Genomic DNA, 23,347 nt, shown 5'->3' with positions numbered 1-23,347 from the left:
ATTTAATTAACACCAATACTCTTTCCTCTGCTCTGTAAAAAGGCAACAACTTAAGTAATTTTCAAAAATGTTAGAAGCAGTCTCCCCTCCCCCAACCAATAGTATTATTTATCTACTGATGGTTGACTTTGGCCAACAGATTTTAGTTGAACCAAATTCAGCTGAAATGACAAATTTACAAAAATGTCAATATATATAGCACTTATATAATGCTGATTTCCTCCTTTTCAGATTTCAGCATTTTGAAAAAGTAAATTTACAAATACATGCAGCATAGCTGAATAAGCGATGACAAATAAAAATAATTAGTGATCTGATGAGGCACATTTCTCAGAATTTGGAATGGATCTAGAAATAGTGCCTGAAGAGTAAGGCACTTACAGGGTAAGGAATGACATGAGGTAATTTTTAAAATTAAAGTCCTTTTTCTCTAGGTTTGAATACCTACACCAAATGTATATGTAACAAAAAAGTTGGTCTTTCAATTATTTTAGCATTTTACATAAAAATGATTCTTAACTGGGTACTGCCATTACCTTAACTCTCCACTTCAGTTTGTGCATGTGGAAAAGAATATAACAGGGGAATAGATTACAAACGCATGTGCTAGAGATATTCCCTCAAACCGAGTGCATGGATCAACAAGAAACTAGGGTATTTTTGGTGCTTAATGTGAAATATGAGGGACTAAAGAAGAGGTATTAAATTTCACCTCACATATACAGAGAAGAAAACCTAATGGCTGAAAGTACAGGCCTCTTTTTCAGGGTTCCCACACCCTTACACTTTGAAGAAGGATCTTTGGGGAAGACATGGCAATAGGAAACTCCAGGGGGAGCAAAGCAAATTATAATGCAGTGAAAAAAAATGATGTAATGGGAAAGTCTGATCTACTCATCTATGACTTAGATAATGAGGCAAACATTGACCTCTGAACTGTAATGATCATCAAGTATCTTTTAAAATAAACATATATGCAAGTCAAATGGATTTGGACATATTAATACAGTTTTACATATATTAACTTGAAAAATAGATTCACATTAAAATTTTAAAGGCCGTAATGTTGACACATATATGTGTTTTTATATTAAGTATAATGCCAATGGCCAATAAGTAGTAAAGTTTTAAACAATGAGAAATCATTATAATCTATAAAGCCATTCATGTATAAGGGAGAATTTTGATTCTTAGGAAAAAAATCTATGAATAATAAAACGTACTAACATAGAGCTTAATAACAATTTACATAGCAGTGACAACAATGCATTTCATATACTGCTTTCCTTTTTAATATGAATAATGGGCCATGTTCCAGTTCAATGGGCCTATTTTTTTTTTAAAATTAACTTCTAAGAACAGGTAATAGTCTCTTATTTTTAAAATGTACGTTTCGTGAAGGACAAAAATTACTTAAGTTTAAAGATTATATCCTGACTGAAATAGAATAAAATTCATTACATCCTTGCCTTTCATCAATCAGAATCATATTTTTATAACTTTCAAGATAACTCTTAATATATTATCAATGTTAAGAGTAACATTTCATGCTGAAGAGTGATGTTTCATGCTGAAGAAAAATGCAAAAATTCTAGTGCAACAATTTCCCTATTTTTGCCACCTTACAGGGTGGAAAGAGAAAAATGATCAATCAGGAGGAATGTACAAGGTACATTTTTTTTTAAGAGATGGAGTCTCTGTTGCCCAGGCTGGAGTGCAGTAGCATGATCAGAGCTCACTACAGCCTCATACTCCTGGGCTTACATGATCCTCCTGCCTCAGCCTCCCACATAGCTGGGATTACAGGCGCATACCACCATGCCCGGCTAAGTTTTTAATTTTTTGTACAGATGGGGTTTTGCTATGTTGCCCAGGCTGGTCTTGAACTCCTGGCCTCAAGTGATCCACCTGCCTCAGCCTCCTAAAGTGCTGGGATTACAGGTGTGAGCCACTGCGCCTAGTTTGGACTAGGTGCATTTTAATTACTAATATAAAATTTCATTTTCCTACTGTTTATAAATTACTATTACTATTTTATGAACTGATTTAAAAGAATTCTATGAACTATCATTTAGCTTCTTCTAAAAGAGTATGTGGATATAACATAAAATAGATCATATCATAAAAACAAACCATCTTATTTTCATTCTATCCTCATTTTGGCATGAAATAAATTCTGACATTTTGGAATTATGCTTTAAATGTTTACAAATTAAGGCAGAGTTGTTTTTCATTTGGGTTTTAGATACTCAAGGATTTCATCACAATTAAGCCTATTAGAATAGCTGCGAAGAGATCATTTCACAAACAACTTTTCAAAAGCATACAAGATTAATCCATATGCTGCTGAGATGAGGCACAATAAAGAAGCATTACTGAGATAATCTATGGCTAAAATGATGGTGTATGACTTATGATTAAGCTTCATTACCTGCAGAGCAAGGGGCTTCCATCTCATATTTTTCAGTAAAGCTGGTGCTGAGGTAAGCATGCTCTGAGGTCGCTTTTTCAAAGTTAAGATAACACCACTCGGGTCCTCTCGTAGTGCATTCACCAAATTTTTCAACTGCCACCCCACCTGGTAACCAGCAAAATCATTACAATAAAATTGAGGTACAGTATTCAAAGATTTAATGTTCTCCCCCTTTAATAAGATTAGTAAAAAAAAAAGTCACATAATTGGTGTACCATCCTATCAATTTTCAGGAGATACATACTCAATAAATTTTATCTTTGAATTGATTAACCATATTATTGCATTAGTCCATATCATTACCAGACAACATAATGGACATTTACCATGTCAAATCAAAGACTAAAATGGTATCCTACCAATGGAGTAATTCAGAATGTAATGAAATTATGTCACCATTAATGCTGCTCAGCTGCTAGGTCTAGATCCAAGCTCTGTTCACAAGTACAGTTAAAAAGTCTATATGCCTGAAAACAAGGATTTGGCAATGTCCTGAGCTTACAAACTACACCACATGCTTTCTCATCACCATCTTTTAGAGGTAAGTGGTACCAGTGTCTCTAAATTAGACTGATACTTTACTACCAATAGCTGGTACTGACACACCAAGGCAACATTCTTACGCATGGACAATAGCAGCAATACAATAAACCTTTTACCATGCTATAAAGATAGAACAAAAATAACAAGGTAATACTACTCCAATGAAGCAGCTATTGGAAATGTGTTCCAAACAACCCTATAAACTTAAAATATAACGTGCTAAATTTACTGAAGCCATTCTATTTGAATATCACCTAAAAACATATTGTGTAATTAAATCAAAGTACTAGATAAATGTCTTGAAATCGGGCTCAACTGCATCCCCTGTTAAAATTACTTCACTCTTCATCCTTTCAAAATTCTGAACATAGAATAATTTTTGTTACTTTGCTTTCAAAACGGACTAGTGATGCAGTATCAGGTAACTGAAATCCTAGAAACTATGCTTTAAAGAAACACATTAAAATGTCTATTATTCCAAGTTTTTTTTTTTTAAATTTCACATCTAAAAGAGAGAAGAACCTTTTATCCCAAACCCTAATGGATTATACTTTCCCAGGATGTGTTGCATAAATACACTAGGTCAAAATTTATCCTGGATTGTACGCAGGATTTAGCAAATGGTCTGAACAGTGATACAGTTTCTTTCTAGGCATCCAAGTTAAAGATAATTGGTGCCCTTTGTCTAATAATAATCATGTTTTTGCCTGGAAGATATCTGTCAAGCTGGAGAGAATGAGCACTTCCACCAAAAGCAGCATAGACTCCTAGACTATGAAGAAGAGGTAATCTGGAATGCAGCTATTATAGAATGGGGACTTTGGTATATTTAGTAAGCATCCATCTAAATTGCAACCTCAACTATAGCTGAATTGAGTGTTGGTGAAGTTAGAACAAACAAGAAGTGAGATGTTATAATACTTAAAATCTCAGGGAATCTCAGATATGAATCAAAATGATCATTATACGTGGATAACCTGAATGAGACTGCCAGTTTTTTTTTAAAATCACATTAATGTGGATCAATTACAGTAATGGAACTGGTCAAATGCCTCCCCTTATATGTAAGTGGGTACTATTATGTGCCCAAAGGTATATTACATTGATTCTGATTCCTCTGATAGCTGTGTAGTATCCCTACAGCCAAGAGTTAAAGCAAAGGGAGTTCAAATCCAAGGGTTCATTTTGCTTGCCAAAAAAAATATGAATGCACACTTTGAATTACAAGTTTGGAGGGAGAAAACATACTACTTATACAAATAGTTTAGGAACAACTTATTAATGATAACCACATTTTGTTACTTAATTATTCACTCAAATAATTGCTAACTATACTAAAGTGGTCAATGTGATGGCCACAATCTTTTTTCCAGCATATCTATTCTCAATGATTTACACATTGATTTCTACTCACCAATTTCTTTTCATTTTAGTTATTATAAAATTTGAAGATTTTAAAGGCTAGATGGTATTTTCCTGTGAAATTTTCAGTGCAATTTGATTCATCCTCTTCTTTCACACTTTCTACGTGATCTTTTTAAGTAAACAATTCCAAAAACTAGAATTGCTTTTCTATCAGAAAGTAGAATTGGTTTCTGACAAGAAAGTTCATTTGGGTGGATTTTAATTTTACAGCTGATGTTATTTAATGGCAGAAAATTTGCATATCTAATTTTACTATTTTTAAACCAGCCTTTTATTATTCACATGACATTAACAATGTTTTAAACAAAAGCAAAGAAATATACATCAAAACTGTATAGTATACATCTTTGGCTCCCAAATTCTACTTCCACTACCATAAGGAAATGATTGGGTAAAAGCACAAAAATAAATGTGCAACATATGTGTCACAGTATTGTTTAAATCAACCAAAATCTGTACATTATGTAAATGTATCCATTAGTAAGGGATATAAAAATTGTGCGAAGAAAGTAAGTTCCAAAACAGCAAACATAATTTAATTCCATTTTTGTTAAAGAATGTACATAAATATAGAAAACACCATTAATGGTGGTTAGATTAAAGGGAGTAAGGACTTGCAATACATACTTTCTTCTTTATACTTTTATTTCCTAAACTTTTGGCAATAAGCATGAGTTACTCTTCTAAACAAACAAATAAAACCAACAAAATACATGAACCTAGTGTATGAATAGCAATATTCCAATTAGAAAATATAAATTTTATGAATTACCTAATCAGGACTGCTTGTTATGGATGGAAAATTTCCACCAAAACTGCAGAACCAGAAAGGCAACCCTACTATTTAAAACACTAAAAGGTGGTGATGGAGAAACAAAATCTGCTCTATACATTATACCTTGATGATTGACAAGAGAGAAAATAAATTTATTATTCAGGTGTACTCAATAAGTCAAGATTTTATAAGTCTCACTATGTTGCCAGGGCTGGGCTCTAACTCCTGGGTTCAAGCAATTTCCCCATCTTGGCCTCCCAAAGTGCTGGGATTATAGGCATGAACCACCACGTCCAGAGATGAAAAATATTCTAATAGAAAAAGATATCCAAAAAAGAAATTGGCTGACTTGTGAAATAGATCAATACCAAGAGATGTTTCAATATTCTTGCATAGGTCAAATAATTAGGTAACTTTCAGTCACAATACATTCCAACTCTAAAACATAGAGTGGGTAGGAACATGAAAATAGATGATAAAGATTACTTTGAGTAAAATAACATGGTTCTGTTACATCTCTGCCTACCTGTCCTCCATCTTTTCTTCCTCTTCCCTACCAGTAAGGGTACCTGTTTCCTCTAGGCTAAGTGTTACACATCTTTCTAATATTTCATGATGTCTTCTTACAATAATCTCTTTCAAGAGCTTTCACCAACAACTTCCTGCATGATTCCCAAATCTTCCTACCATTCCTGCTTCCTATCAATAACTCTAGTCATATTTCCAACTGTTTAGCTTGTCCACGTTAATAGCTACCGAATAATCGCAAGCATCAACAATTCACTGTGCTAGATTCTTCATATCTATGTTACATTCTTTTTATTTGTATTTTGATTCTTACAAAAGCCTAATGAGGTTAAACTATTAAACCCAATTTACGTGTGTAGAAACTGAAGCAAAAAGAGATTGTTTTCTCGGCCAAGATTACAAAAATAGTAAGTGGTGAAGCCAGAACTTACATTAATGTCTTTTCAATTCTAAAGCACAGTATCTTCCCTTGAATATCCACTGGTAGCTCACATGAATACAAGACTTTAAAAATCAAACTCATTATCTCTTTACTTTCATTCACCAGAAAAAAACAAAACAAACAAAAAAACTCCCTATCATCCTCTAAAGTTGGGAGTTTGGAGTCACCTATGACTTTTCTCCTCTTTTTAATCTATTTTGTGTCCTAACAAATAGATCCTAGCAACTAATGCCTCTTCTCACTGCCTTAGTTCTGGCTTGGATACCTACTGCTAGACTTAAACCAGAATCCTAACCTGTCTTTCTGCTTCTAGTCTTTTGCAGCTCCAAAATACTGCTACAGTGTAGAAGTTTTCTATGCTTCAAAACCTTTACAAAGGCCCAACTAAGGAACAAATAACCAATCCTCAAACGGGTCCTTTGTCAGTATGGTTGATTATAGCTTTTTCTCAGATTACTTTTCTTCAATGTGGTTCTCAAACTTTAGCATGTGTTAGAATCACCTTGAAGCCTTGTTAAAAGAATGCTGAGTTTTAACCCCCAGAGTTTTTGATCCAGTAGTTCTGGAGTGGGGCCTGAGAATTCCTCCCCCAACCCTTTATTTCCTAATACAAGTTTCCAAGTGAGGCTGATACTACTGGCCTAAAGAGCCACAATTTGAGAACCTCTGTAATAGATAATGAGCTCCTTGAAGTCAGTGACTTGCTCATGTCTAGATTAGTTTAGGTGTTTCATATGTTTTTAAGACTAGATACAACTCTTAAGTATTTATTGTGTGTCTTCCATGTAGTATGAATACAACAGTGAATGCAGCACAGCCTGTGCCTCATTAAGGAGCAATAAACAGTTACAATGCAGTAAGATAAGTACCTCAATAGGGTGAATACAGAGTGCAATAGGAACCTCCAACAGGGGCACCTAATCCATCCTTGAGGGTTTAATGAAGGTTTCCAATGAGTTTAAGCCAAATTCCTTGGGAGTTGGACAGGTGAAGATGATGTGGAGGTTGAGGGGGTAAACAAAGCTCTGAGGCAAAGTATCACTGGTTTGAGCAACTTTCAGTAGTTCAGTACACGTAGATGACAGAACAAGGGAAGGAGTAATGAGGCAGGAGAAACACACAGAGTTCAGATGATTATAAGAGGCTTTTAGAAAGTTGATAATTAAAAGAGTTGGTTGAGTAATGAATATACGTTTCCTTCAAACACTGTGCTTTTCTCTTTAGCTGTATCTTTGCAAAAGCACTCTTCCCTCTGCTTGTAATTTTTCTCTCACTTATAAAATCTTACCTATCCATAAAGGTTCATCTTACATGCAGTACCCATCATAAAGCCTCTTCTTAAAGGTGACACCATATTTTCCTCATGTGAATCTCACAGCATACTGCATAACTTGACTAGTGAGCTGATATGGTGACATGATGATGTAAATGTTTCAGAGACAATAAAGGGCCTTGAAACTCGAAAGGAGCGTTTAGTTTTGTACATAAAGCCAAGATATAGTATTAAAATATTTTTTATATGTAATATACTTAAAATTTGTCGCATAAAAGATTAAATGACCTCTCATCCAAAAAAGTAAAATACTTGATACTAAAGCTGTAATAGACATTCTGTACCCCAAAATTTCAAATAAACTTTCTCCTTAAAAATGAACCTTTGAAAAAATATTTCTATCTTGAATACTCCAGACCTAAAGTCATAACGATGTGATTAAAACAAGGAAAAGAACAGTGGGTATAGTTCCTATTTGTCCTAGAAAAATTGTACTTTATCATACGCATCATATAAACACTGTTATGAAGGTGTTTTTTCCAGAAAAATATTTTGTAGTGCTTTATCAATATTTTAATAGAGTAATTCATTCACATTAATTTCATGGGCTAAAATGAACCTTTATAAAACCACCATATGCATTTTTACACAAATGTCTTATTATTAGCTATAATGTTTTTCACATACACTGAACTACTATTATCTTCCTCATTATCCAAGGTAGCAGAAGTCAGTGTCTACAAGCAAGAGCAAGTCATATAGCTTACTAATTTATATATAATCCCCAAGAAGTACATTAAAATGTATTTTCTATACAACACAAACAGGATTAAAATTTCCCAAGAAGGTCATTAAGGAATCCCAAGTGCTAAAAGCCAGAGGTTCTGCTTTCTTGTGGATGGGGCTTGTAATTGTTTTGATCAGGCTGAAGCAGACAGCAGGTGTTCCTTTGTGAAGGACAACATAAGTGGGCAGGTCCTGGAAAATTGGTTGCCTGGATTAGGTGCACAAGAGGCTTTGGGGTTGGTGCTGAAGAGATGATAGGCTTCTTTTCCCCTCGGTACATAGAGGGAAGAAGTTGTCTCTGACCCCTTTAGAACTTGCCCTGGTCTGCTTTCCAAATAACGGCTGGTGAATTATTTGACTAACATATGAGAAGATAATTTCTACTCTATGGTCCCAAGTAGCCAGTTACAAATAAACATAAAGGTAAGAATTTAAGCCTATCAACCCAGATCTTCTTTACCTTTTTCATGGCTATATTTGGAGTTGCAAGAGAGCATCTTTACACCCACAGGCAGGAAGATAGAACATTTCTTAAAATATTTTCAAAGTTATTACCCTACACAAGACAAAGAAACAGATTCATTATCAACATTTACATACACTCCTGTGTATACACACACTCTTACTCACAGGATGTAATGTAGATGATACCTTTTCCCAAAGGAAATTTTAGAGACTAGAAGTATGCCTATATGAATGTTTGATAATATGAGTCATGCTACACCCAAATATCCTCCTGCTCTTTTTAAGAGCACTGAAGAGACTTAATTCAATACACAAGCCATCATGCTGCCGCTAATGACACTCTGTCTTTGCCAAATTTTTTGGTGCTGACATATTTATTATAATGTTCTGTTTCTTTGTGTTACTAAAAAGATACTGAAGTATCTAATAAACTAAACATTTTATACCAATGACTACCTCTTTCTTTGGGAAAACAATCTATGTGAAGGAAATAGCATACTGTTATAAACATTTCAGAAATAATGAATTTTGATATACAATGCCTTTCAAAGATCCTAAAACTATTAAATAATGAGTACCAATCTACAAAATCCACCTTCACCTAATTTTTTCCCACGAAATATTAATAAAAAAGTCTTACAATATTAAAGTCTACTACATTTGGAGATATCTTAATTTTGTTCTTTCATAGTCATTTATTCACTGAACAGAAATAAAGAATTAGTCATGGTTCAGGTACAAAGGAATATAAGCTAATGTGTATGCAGTGGTTAAGGAACTATGCAAATAAGTGATTTTTAACCCTAGCTTAGCGTAACTTAAATAGGTAACTCAGAGTATTCAGAAATATCCCAAGGTTTACCTATTTTAAATAAAACTTTAGTGTTGATATTTTCATAAACACAATTAGAAGAGAGTCTTGGGAAAAGATAAAAGGAACAAACATTTGAAAAGAAGAAATATGGGAAAGATTTTATTTTTATTAGAGAAAAAAAAGCCCACAATTTAATGTCTTTATTCATTGAGCCATTCTTCATCTCACATCCTCCTGAACTTTAAATGGCACTTATCCAGTGAAATAAGAGTACGTCAAGGCATTTGGTTTTTTAACGTGGCTTAATTTCAAAGTAAAACTTAGACCATGTTGAGCTGCTAACAATCTGAATTTACATATATCTTTTTTAATACTTAATATTTTCATGTGAATTTCACAGTTATGAATATGTGTGCATATATAATGTGTGTGTATAAATATATAGTGTTTAAAAAGAAAGCACTAACAGAGAACATAGTTTCTCACAGCTAAAGATGGACAGAGTCCAAGAGAGAGAGCCAACTCAAACACTACAAGAAGCTAGCACTTTTTCTCCCCTGGAATCTTTTTGCCCCACATTCAAGAAGTTCTGAGAGCTAAATCAGAATTTCTTGATTGACTCATAAGGAAATTCATGGGAGAAAGAAAATAGTGATAATAATTTTTCATGTAAGTTTTATGAATCACCCACATAGTTTTACCAAAGGTGGTGACTTTCCATACCCTGTTACTTGCACTATCTCCTGTAACCTATCACTTATATTAATTGTGGACTTTGTATAGTTGGTGTCTTGACTTTTGTAATAAGCTGATTCCAAAGCTGTGGGTATAGTTCAGCATCTTGAACATACAGCTCACTTTTCCTTCTCCCCTTCCAATATGGCATTTGATGATGCTGTGGTCTTTCAAGGCTTAAAGTTTATTTTGGAGGTTTCATGGTTTTCATTCATATACGCTACAGAAAACTAAAAGCCAATTTTGTTTTTATTTCAGCATCATTCACAATGTCCTTTTACTTCATCAAAACATAAAATTGAATGGGTCTGAAAGCTTTTGCTAAAGAGAGAAAAGGAGGAAGACAATTACATTGTAGTGAAAGGTAAAGCTGTGATGTAAACCTCTGATCATACTGTAGAACCTCAGTCCCCAAAAGAGCAGTAACATATTTTAAAATAACCATAATAATACAGGTTTTTCTTTTTTTGAGACAGGGTCTCACTCTGTTGCCCAGGCTGGAGTACAGTGGCACGATCATAGCCCTCTGCAACCTTGAATCTCTAGGCTCAAGTGATCTTCCTGCCTCAGCCTCCTGAATAGTTTGAACTACAAAAACATGCTGCGACACTTGGCTAATTTTTAAAAATTTTCTGTAGAGATGTGGTCTCGCTATGTTGCCCAGGCTGGTCTTGAACTTCTAGCCTCAAGCAATCCCCCTCCACCTGGCCTACCAAAGTGCTGGAATTACAGGCATGAGCCACCACCCTCAGCCACAATACAGGCCTTTAACTAATTTTTTTTATGAAGATATTTACATGAGTTATTAAGTTATTAAATTTCAGCCATTCCTTCCTATATTTCATTTCTGTTCTTCTTACAAAGATGCTGGAAAAATATGTATTTTGAAATAAAAAGAAAAGACTCCCAGTCACCAAAGCTAAGGAGTAAAATGAAGCATCCTTATCTAAAATGTTAAAGCTCCCATTTATAAGAATTTTGGGGAAAATCTATACTTATAAAAAATTCATGCTTAAATTTAATTCAGGAACCTAAATGACAAAATTAAAAAGCAACTCAAACCCTAGTATTCAAAAAGTAATATGTTTAAAAATGTACAACTTTGCTATAAATGATTTTACAATGTTACTAGCAGACATGTAACAAAAATATGCTTATTTGAAAATTTAGCAAATACTGCAATATATGTATATATTTATCAAAACACAAAACTAAAGCACATATATATGTATATATATAGCTAAAAGTATCATTCTAAATCTTTATTAATAGAATTTTTAGTAAAAAAAGTCTTCTGTAATGGCTATATTTTCACTGTAGAAGTTACCTTTAGAAATCACTTTACCAAAATTCCAGCAACTCAGACAAAAAAGGGAACTCAATGTCAGCTCCAAATGAGACCACAGTGAATTCCATATACCATTTTTCCAACTTTTAAAAATCCTTTATTGTCCACTTTTAGGATAATAAGATGCAGAAGGGACAGTGTGAGAGGAAATGTAAAAGTAATGAGTGGCTATGTTACCTACAATTTGAGCTATCATGCCAATCAGAATATTAATTTAGTGGATGAAACCTATCCTTGAGTCCTAGGGCTAAATAAACTAAAAAGAACTTAGGATTAATGCCATCATCTATTTAATTTCCTATTACATGGTGGTTCTTTAGCGTTTCCCTTTCATGTGATAATTTTTTATCAGGCAGTTAAATGTTATCTACTGATTGCCTACTCCTACTATGAAAAGGAAGTGGATTGGGCAATTGTGACTGGCAGACTCTTGCTTTTATGAAAGAGATAAAAAAAAAAAACGGGGGGAGGGGACTGAGGATGATACTGATTTGCAAATGAGCCATACACTTAATAAGTTAATAAGCCACAGTAGGTAAGAACTTCAGCCAATAGATACATTTTAAACACATAAAATAAACTTACAAGGAAACTAAAAATTCCATGTAAAATAACTAGATCATAGTAACCACATGTTGACACTGAAAGATAAAGTTTAATCATAAAAAATGAAACAGTAACCATTTTAAAAAAAGCAACTACTCTTCCTGGTAAAGCTAGTAAGAACTGCACAAATAAGAAAGAAACAAATCAGGATGCAGAGATCTGCAGAGAAAATAAATTGGTTAACAGGAAGTAACTATTATTGAGATATCATACAATTTATCTCCTTTATACAAGGACTTAAGATAATAAATTTTAGTTTGATAACAGAAACATGAAATATTATATTGGATGATAAAGTAATAAATTGATTTCTCTGTACAAAATAAAAATACAGTTTATATCAATATGTATCACTTCAAAACCAGTTTCCACACATTCTCATCAAATCCATAATGTTCAATGTGAAATAAAAGAAAAACAATCTAGGAAGCTCTCATAAACTACTACATAAGATAGAATCTGAAATAAAATATTACTATGAGTAACTAAAATCATTGATGCATTTTTTCGTTAATTTTTGGTATATGTCTCTTCATAATTTTTCCCCCTCCCAAAAGAGAAGGATTCACTTGTTCTATTTTAGAATACCGATTTCATAGAATCCTAACATAGTTATTTTAGGCTATTATAAGAACCCATTATTTATTAAGCAATATGTTAAACACCATGCTAACATAATTAATCTCTGTTGTCCAGCAACATGTGTGTTTACAGGAATAAGATGTGGGGTACACCAGAAATACTGCCCCTTGTGGTCTCAGTTTTCAATATCTTAGGTATATGGAATTATATGATAAATACTTTCTCCTCTGAGAAAGCAGAACAGAAGAAAATAGGCAAGAATAAAGAAAACTTAATGAGATGAAGAGTGGAGGAGAAATAGTACAGTGAGAAGAGATGAGAATGATAAAGAAAAGAAAATGGAATTAGAAGAAAACCAAAAAAATAAAGACAACAATTTAGCAAATTAAAAAAGAGAAAGAAAGTACATCTGCTGTTAGACAACATCATGGTATTGATTCCACTCAATGACTCATTCATTTCTGCTGAAGTCCAGGGAAGGAGGTAAAGTGAGAGGGAGGGAAAAGGAGAGATGAACATTAAGGGGATACCACACTCTCTATCCATTCTGATTATGTTGGCTTCTCCTTTGAACAATATTCTCCTGTTGTTCTGGGGTTGAAGGAACAAGAGAGTGAGGACAGAGTCCAAAATGAGAGACAACAGTGAGAGTAAGGGAGACACATAAATGAAGTTAGATGAAGTTTTGAGATAGTCCTTCAATCTGTTCCCTCCTCCCACACTCTCTGCCATCCCTAGTCTTACTCAACAATGTTTATCATTTTGGAGGTAACAAAAACCACTAGCTTATAGTACTTATCTTCCATCTCTCACTAATCAATGTAGAATATCCTATTTGCTGCAGTCTATCTTCTTCTTGACTATCCCAACCTGGTTATTTTCCATTCCAGTATCCTTTATAGCCTCATCTATTGAACCATTTCTTGCCATAATGTAGTCGTCAGGTTCCAGAATACCTTTCAAAATAACAGTGAATATGTTTTAATATTTATACAAAATAAAAGGAAAAACTTTCAAATGTTGTTAATAGATTCAACCATCATATATGCCACTCTTTTCAAGTGATATTCCTGAGACTGTTTTTAGTATGGATAGAATCTTTAGAACGCTTTGCACACCAAAAACAGTATTAACATGAAATTGAACAGATTATAAATATGCCCCAATATTTTTAATAACTATAAGTAGTCTCATCAGCTAAAAAAATGTGTTAAAAGTGCATCATGAGGGCAGAGTTGCTGCATCAAACTATGCCGAGGTATCTCCCAGAGAGAGGGATGTAGTGGCAGATGAAGTGGAAAAAATCTTGGGAGATTCCAGCAGCCTTTGAGGAGTTGGATCTTCAATGGTGGGGAAGACATGTAATAAGACTCAGTCTGCTTTGCTTGGATGTTCATGATTTTTTCTTCTTCCTATCTGGCAGCCACAGTTTCTCAGCCACAGAAGTATGTTGGTTTGAAAAACTTAAAAGCCACTTATAATAGAGAATATAGCAACATGAAAAAGGACATAAAACTTTCAGTTTCATTTCAAATAATACTTTTAAAAAAGGAGCAAACTAGAAACATAGACATCTAATTAGACAACTTGAAGATATACCATACTAGCAATTTAAAAAAATAGTGTTTGAATTCATCTGATTGATTCAACTTTCTCAGACTCTTAGGGAAATATTTAAAATAATTTTTGTATTTATCTTAAGTAAAGAAAAATATCAGATTTTATATTTTACATTACTACCTATAGTCATAGGAAATTTTAGAATTACAGAAAAATACTAACTGGGTTAGTATCATCCAAAATTATAAGATTTTGTTCTTTTCATTAATGAGTCTAAATTGGTATGGAACAATACTGGCAATCTCACTATTCTAGTCAATTAATGGATTAAGAATTAATATTAGTTATGTGTTTCAAATTTCTTAGGCCATACTTTAATGTAACTATTATATCATAACCAAACCCTATGGTAATGAATGTAGGGATAGAAGGGATAATTGCAGACTATAAATAATTTATACTTGTTTCAATTAAGAGAATTTCCATTTCACCACCTCTGTATATTATCTAATAAGAGATTAAATGCACTGTACAGACCACAGTACAGGCAACAGCAAGAAAAAGAGGGCAGAGTAGGCTACATTTAGTGAAATGCATTGGTTTTGCCCAAATATGCCTCTACTTGAACACAAAAAAACCTGGAACCGATCATATTATTAAAAAAGTCTACTTTCATGAAATTCAACATACTATCTTGTCTCTATTATATTCCAGAATCAATTTGTTGGCTCTAGCAGCAGTATGCCAAGAAAGAGGATTCCAATTGGTCCAACTGTTGTAGCAGGTAAAAGAGAAGAAAGGTGGTTGGAAAGTTGTTATTGAGCTCCTAATGTGTGCCTGGCATTATGACAGGTGTTTTACATATCTTACTTATCTGAGTGAAAGAAGCAGAGTGAGGAAGTGGCAGTAAAGTTTCAACCCTATTTCTAATTTCAGTTCAGCTGGCTCGCTATCCCAGCTATGTAAATTCTCACTTCCTTTCTTCTTCTCCTACCCTTGGCCCCACTTAATCTTTCATTGAATCCTGAGATTTACTTACATGCTTGTTAGGATTCTCCCTCTTTTGTTGGATAGTTATATAATTTTTGAGTTTTAGGAGGGAGTATAATAAAATTGAAGTAAGAACACAGGTCTTAGAGTCAAAGAGCTTTGAGTTTTGGGTGAGCTGAATAATTATTCTGAGTCTCAATTTCTACATATACCTTATTTGCAGGATTATTGCATGGACTAAATGATATAAAATATGTAAAATACTTAACATGATGCTTGGCACACTGTAAGAACACAATAAGTGTTAGCTATGGTTATTATCATTAGAAAAAGGTAAACAGAGGCACAGTTACCATGACTCACTTAAAGCCATAAGTCAATTTCAGAGCAAGAGCTGGAACCAAGTTTTCCCAAAGATCATTCTGTGTAGTTTTCAATATTTTAGAATATTCCTGTGATGTAAAGATGCATTTACACATTCTAGGTGTATTTAAATGTCACCAATCCACATAGATTTTATTAGTTTATTTGTAGACTTTCAAAGGCTTTCATATTCATTTCATAAACACCAGTATCTTTGTTCCACAAACAATATCCTTTAAATAATTTTATTTTTATTAGAGACTAATCTCTATCCTCTTAATGACCATCTGGAAATGCATGCTGAAACTATTCAACAGATGTCATGTTTGTTAAGGTCACATTGCAGAAATGGAAGCAGCATGAACATAAGAAGAAGGAAAAGCTACTCGTCTACTGAAGCAGCTGCTTTATCCCACTGCCCAAATCCTCATCCTATGGGACAGGAAACTTCAGTCAGAACAACTACTTTGTACAGTTTCTAGTAATCAGAAAAGAAAGCCATCAAAACTGTCATAGTGTGGAAAGGCTTTGTCTACTACCAACACTCTATTATTCAGTGTCAAAGGTACACCCACGCATTTAATTTTGAAAACGTTTACCAACTTTTACTTCACTTAGATAATGAACTTATTGAAGAGACATCATGGCTTTAATTATCAGTGTTTAGGAGCCTTTCCAAAATATCACAAACTTCTCAAATTATTCAAAACCAAAATTGAAATGTCATTTGCCTTATGATTAGAATCACTGAGAAAAATCAGGTTTTTCACAAAATTTCTTCCATCACTAGGACATGCAAAAGCAACTTTAGTTAAATTGTGTAATAGGAAATAATTACTCACTCTGATGAGTTAGTGAGCGAGGAGTAGAATACTAATAAAAACTCTGCCTTTTTTCAAATGAGAGTTATGATATTAATAATTTTAGATTATTTTAACTTTTTAAGATAACAAATACACTTTATTTTGGCAGAGAGAGTGGAAAAAAGTGAATCAACTGAGACATATAAAATAGTCCAAAATGAAAAGCATATAATGTTCATTTTCTAAATCTAAGTTTAAGAAAAATAACCCTTAAAAATCTACAATAGGCACAGAATCCCACTATTATAAAAAATGACAGTGGGATTCTTTGCCTACTGTAGATTTTTAAAGGTAGGTAACAAAGGGATTTGTGAGGTTCATAGGGCAAGAACATTTTTTAAAATGAAAACTGTTGTCCTCTTTTAGGAAATAAAAAGCTAATTCAGCTATTAAAAATTTTAAAATTTTCAAAGATCTACATTTAAAATACTCCCCCCAAAACCACCAGATACTTTAATGAACAAATCAATGTTAGATAAACGGATGTATGCTGTTATAAAACATCTACTAGGTAATTCAATAATTTATAAAGTGAAACTTTTAAAAAGTTGTATCAAGAAAAGGTTGAATTTATACATACTGTCACTTTAATTTCTATTCCAAAATTGTTATTCCAGTTCATGGAATATATACTATTATCTAGTACTTGTCCATATAGAAATGTATATCTAACCTCAACCACCACCAATGCTCTTCAGGTTCTTTTAAAAAAATGCTTTACATTCCATCAAATAATTAAGAAGAATAAATATTCAGTTATTTTTTCAAAAGGCTGTCCAATATTTTGTATACAAACAGGAATTTCATTTCATTGGCATTCTTTTAAGGCTTTAGCAAATCAAAATTAGTTCCTCCCACTGACTCTTAAGGTAATTATACATACCACAGTCTGATGATTAACTTGAATCACTTCATCGCCAGCATGGATTTTCTTGCACCGATCTGCAGGTGACTGAATTTAATACAAAAGAAACGATAAAGAACACAAATTTTATCAGTCATTTCCTGTCTCTGGAAACACTACAAAAAGTTCATCTCCATAAATCAGATTTAAAAATTAATTAAAAATTTCAAGGAATTAAACTAATAAACATGGTTATTGGTATTTAATACACTTTTTACCTTCTGAGCCAGTTAAATAAACATAGAAAGAAAAAAATTAATAAAAAATAGTTTGCATTCTATGCATAGCTAATGACAACAAACAGAAATGCAAAATAATATATAGATATTTATTATAAAAGAACACGTTTCTGAGAGCATTATGAAAAAATGATAATTGGTATTAACCTTTGTAAACTTTATACAAGCAACTCTCCTAGGCTCTAGTGGGTAAGTGCTTCAAAAATGCATTTCAAAAAATTATATCTTTTTGTATTTTGATCCTTTCCATTTGATATAAATAATTCACATTAACTTCAACAAATCCATTTCAAGAACATGAATATGATCAGCATCAAAGATTTGAAGTTTGATAATTAAATTGCTAATTTATTTCATCAGTAACACCAATTCTGAATAATCTAGCAAAGCAAATTAAAAGATGGACAGCAATTAGTTCAAATCATATTACATAACATTCTAAGTGTCTAGTTATAAAAGGATGCTATTTCTCATGTTACATATAGTGTAATACACTGGATAGTAAAACCACATTCAATGAACTAAAATGCCAATATTTCTATAGAATGTAATAATCTAACACTTTTTTCCTTTATTCCCAAAAGGGATTAAAAACAAAAACAAACAAACAAAAAAACTTGGTAAGCTAATACTGACAAGTTTTAAGGAGTTTTTAGGAAATTAAAATGAGATTTAAGATAGAAATTTTATATTGCAGGTCTGAGTAATGAATTTAAAATATTATATTTTTCTTGTTAGCTACTTATTATTGATTATATGCATTTTAATATGTTTTTGAACATGTAGAAAATCTATTTTTATAAAAATGTATTTGTCTAGATAGATGTGTATGTGTTTATCTATCACATACAACCATAAATGCTGTGATACTCTTTATTATTTACTGAAAGCTAAAGAAGAAGAATATGGTAATGTAATCTGCAAAGTACAATGCTACTTTTGAGACCCTGGAGTAGAACATACTTTAAAAGTGATTTCTAGTTTGTTTTTTATTCATTTCCAATTATTTTTAAAACATAGAAGTCTTGAAACAATGTTAACCTCCATTCAACACATTTTTAAAATTCACAATAAAATTATTTGTCATAGGCTATAATTCAAGATAAGACAACATACCAGGGAGTTCTAGTTACTGAAGTAATAACACAATTACATTATTAAGGGGATAGATTAATCTACAATAAAAAACTCTAAGAATAGTGTCATAACAATAATATAATATTTTTATCTCACAGCACCTTTAGGAGGGGGACATATTACCAAGTCAGACAAGTACCATGAAACAATTCTGAAAATATTGTAAATCATTAATATATTTGTAACTATAGTTGGTTCCTGTGGTATTTGGTTCACAACTGATCCTTTTAAAGGAAAGTATGGAAAAAATATCAAGCAAATGGCTCTAGTCATTATGTAGAAGAAAAATATAGTACATAAAATTCAAAGAAACAAACATTTTGCACAGGCAAGTAAAGAAGTACATAAAATTCAAAGAAACAAACATTTTGCACAGGTAAGTAAAGAAGTCATATAAATTATAGATTTTTAGTTTTAAAAGAGATCCTAGAGATAGAATTTTGTCCAAATGCCTCATTTCACATATAAGAAAACTAAGAAACTAGGGCACAGCAAAGCAAAATAACTTACCCACTCTAGTGAGCAGCTTTACTAAGACTCAAGACAGATCTCCTAATTATAAATGACTGAGGTTACCAAAAATACTTAAATATTTTTAAGAAAAAAAAGAATCAAAAGATGAACTATAAATATATGGTTCATATCTGAACTACTCCCAGACTCAATCTCTCTTTTGATCACTTATCTGTTTATGAAACATTAGTGAGTAATATGAGCAAGACAGTAATATGAGCAAGACATTTTTTTGCAGACCCGAGACAATATAGAGATCCATTCCTACCAATTCTTCAAGATACAGTTCAAAATAACCATTTCTGTGATTCTTTCTCTGATTTCACTTGGCAGTATTTACTATTCTTCCCTTTGTCCATCCATGCAAATTACACTACTGTTTATAAAGATGAACCCCCACACGCTCTCCACGCCTTGATGGCACCAAACTAGTTATTTTAAAATTCTTCCCATACCTAGCACCATGCCTGAAACATAGCAGACATGAAGCAGAGGTCTGTTAAATGAACAAATGAATAAATGAATGAATAAATAAATCAGAATGAACAATCGATGACAAGCATATAGTTTGTAGCATCTTAACTGCATTTAAAATTGTTAAAATCTTCATAATATGCATGTTACTGATATTCTTGATCCCTATGACTCTCATATTTAATACCAAATGTGAAGCTGCTCCTGCACTCCAACTGCAAATATATATGTTTCACCTTTCACAAGAAACCAAGAGAAGCAGGGAAAAATATCAGTAAGCGATTAAATAGGCGAATTAGATGAAAAGAATGTTGATTTTTAAGAAGAAAATGCTGGTAAAATGTTCAGATCAATAATAATTTGAGATTGAACTAATTCCACCTCAGTCTTCTTTAAAAGAGCACTGCATAAGCATGCAATTGGCAGAATCTCTAAAATAAAAAAAAATAATACATTCAAAGCTCAGTACCTGCTTATATAATAATAGAATGGAAATCTGAAACAACCAAATGCAAGAATAATGATGTATTATGCTGTCCAACTCTATCACACTGATCATGTTAATAATATCCAGCATGATCACTTCATGCTTCTCTCTCTATAACACAGATAGTTCTCTACAGCATGGCCTTTCTTAGCTTATTTAATTTTCATTACAACCTAGTGAGGTATGTAGTGCAGATAATTTGTTTCCAATTACAGTAGAAGAAACTGAAGCAATGAGAGGTTAAATGTCTTGCCCAAAATTGCATTGCCATTAATATGCAGAACTGGTTGTAAGACATAGGCCTGTGGACTTCTGACCGACTGCTTATGGTGGTTCGCAAATATGCCTCAGATTCACATGTTAAAATAGAATCTCTTATTAAGAAATAGGCTGGTCTCCAGAATTTCTGATTTAGTAGGTCTGGGGTAGGGCCTAACAGTTTGCATATATAGCAAGTTCCCAAGGGAGGCTAATGCTGGTGTCCAGGAACGTCACTGTGAAAACCACTCAGCTATACCATGCTGCCCTTAAACTGAATTAAGCTGAATTATACTGGAAGTATTCAGAAAACCTGACTTATCTGATATTTATTTCTCACATGAGTTTAGTTTCTTTAAATAACCAAATCATTTGACAGATGGAAATGAATTCTTTCAGATGTCACAATAACTTGTCATGAATCAGAAAATACAAAGACAAATCTCTGGCTGAAAACACCTGATTTACTTTAAGTAAACAGCTATTCTAAACAAAAAAAAAAGTGAAATTTGAACAGAATGAATGCTACTAACCCAGTATCTCTTTTAAATTGTATCTACTATCTGTTCATGTCCTTATCCTTAGATGTTAACCTCAATCATGTGAGATATATAAGTTGTTGGCAATAAAAGGGAAAAACACACTTAAAAATTTGAAAGGTTAAAATACTTACATTTTCTGTGGTTCCAGTAATTACATGGAGGCCATCATATGTAGATTTAATATACATACCCTAAGAAAAAGACAGCATCAGAAAAGAAAGTGAAGCAATTGGTGAATTTTCAAGTACACTGTAACCTCATTTACATAAAAAATTACTCTATCAAATTAAAACTGCCACATGCCCCAGAAATAAATCCATGAAGGCAGACGCTATCTTTAAACTGGTGAGAAATTACTATCTGAACATTCTGGTTTCTAAAGTTTGTCTGAAGAAGCCTATACTCAATTAAATAACTACTTGATAAGTGAATTGCCTGTGAGACTTATAAAATGCAGCATGGTAATTCAATACTCCTAAGAAAGAAACTCTCTCACTCTCCCCAAAAAACCATACTGCATATTCTGTGGCAAAATAAAAGTTACAATGGGAAATTAAAATATTGGTATGTTATTAACTTATTATACTTGATATATTATACAATGGAAAGTAGTTTTCTAATGAGACACTTCAATTATAACTGGAACCAGAAGAGTGATAAAATATAATTTACATAAATTTTCTCCTTCCATTTTGTAGTATCCTGTATTTTCCACCTTTCTTATTGATAAAGTTTTACTAATTATATCCAATCATCTCTACATCGATAATTTAAAGGTAGTGTGTATCTGTAGCAATCCCTTCCCCCAGTAAAAAGGACAAGATTCCACTTTCCATTTAAATAGAACCATTTTTAGAAAAAACTTCATTAAAGTTTAAAAATTATACAGAAATCCTGAAATCGTACAAAATTTAAGAGCAAATGGAAACTTTAAATTATGGATAGTGATGGAACTTTAAAGAAAAAAATCACAATAAAGGATTCACATTTTTAATATTAAATAATTTAAGTAAATCAGAACAAACTAGATGATTCAGGTAATGAATTTTTGTCCCCTCCAAGGAAGATTGTTACTTTAAATTCATTTTCGGGGAAAAACTACCCGAATTTTACCTATAAAAGTGGTTTGCATTTCAAAATACTGACTTCATAAATAACAATACTAATATTAATTAACTTCAAATCTGAAATATAGATTTAATAATAACACCCAACAATACCATTTCAGAAAAAGCATACATTTAGTACTTATATGAAGCAATTGCTACAATGTTAATTTCCTATACCTTTGTTAATTATATATTTAGATACCTGAAAATGCATGTGTTTTCATTGAAAATAAGAGATTAGAAAAATAAGTAGTAAATTTCATGGTATGGAACTATTGAGAAATCACTGGGTAGATTTTAATTCTAAAAAGTAATTTCGGTAATACCATATGTCTAAAATGGCTGAGCCTGGATTGCTAATATGAAACAAAATGAATGCTTATCACTTTATATAAAACAAATAACCTTAACAAAAGTACAATCAGAATTTAATTAATGGATTGGCCAGTAGTTTTTGGCTATGACAACATGGTAATATTCAGCCTTATACTGGTGACAGGTATACAACATACTTAATTTGAAGCTAACATTTACCCCATTATTTACTGATCGGTAAATATAATGGTATTATTTTAGAACTTAGAAGAGAACAAGATCTCCGTAAATATTTTTCATTCAGGAATTAACAATATTGTATCAGATTAATAAAGGATCTTAAAATATAGTCATAATGACGTTCTGGCTAATAATGAACCATATATACGATGGTGGTCCCATATAATTATGTAATGATATTTTTATTGTACCTTTTCCATGTTTAGATATGTTTAGATACACAGATACTTAACACTGTGTCACAACTGCCTAGAGTATTCAGTACAGTAACATGTTATACAGGTTTGTAGACTAGGAGCAATAGGCTCTATCATTTAGCCTAGGTTTGTAGTAGGCTGTACTATCTAGGTTTGTGTAAGTACACTCTATGATGTTCACATAATGATGAAATTGCCTAAGGATGCATTTCTCAGAATGGAATCCCGTTATTAAATGAAGCATGACTGTACATTTGTAAGAGCTAGAGAGTAAATTTTTCGTGGTTTTTTTTTTTTTTTTTTTGAGACGGAGCTTCACTCTCGTCCCCCAGGCTGGAGTACAGTGGCAGAATCTCGGCTC

General features: G+C 32.5%; 1 protein-coding gene across 7 annotated transcripts in view; it reads right to left on the bottom strand.

Annotated features, from left to right (window-relative positions):
- The window catches only part of CNKSR2 (connector enhancer of kinase suppressor of Ras 2), a 287,144-nt gene that overhangs the window by 135,997 nt on the left and 127,800 nt on the right, over positions 1–23,347 (bottom strand). For 4 of the 7 annotated variants that reach the window (XM_024240331.3, XM_024240332.3, XM_024240328.3 and 1 more), the window contains exons 7-9: positions 21,257–21,316; positions 17,455–17,523; positions 2,432–2,578 (exon numbers count right to left, since the gene is read on the bottom strand). In XM_024240331.3, coding sequence (XP_024096099.1) covers positions 2,432–2,578; positions 17,455–17,523; positions 21,257–21,316 — 276 coding nt within the window. 7 annotated transcript variants of the gene reach the window in all.

This window comes from Pongo abelii, chromosome X (genome assembly GCF_028885655.2).
Source record: "Pongo abelii isolate AG06213 chromosome X, NHGRI_mPonAbe1-v2.0_pri, whole genome shotgun sequence".
NCBI classification, from domain to species: Eukaryota; Metazoa; Chordata; class Mammalia; order Primates; family Hominidae; genus Pongo; species Pongo abelii.
Note: the sequence above shows the minus strand (reverse complement) of the source record. Positions and strands in the feature narration are given on the sequence as shown.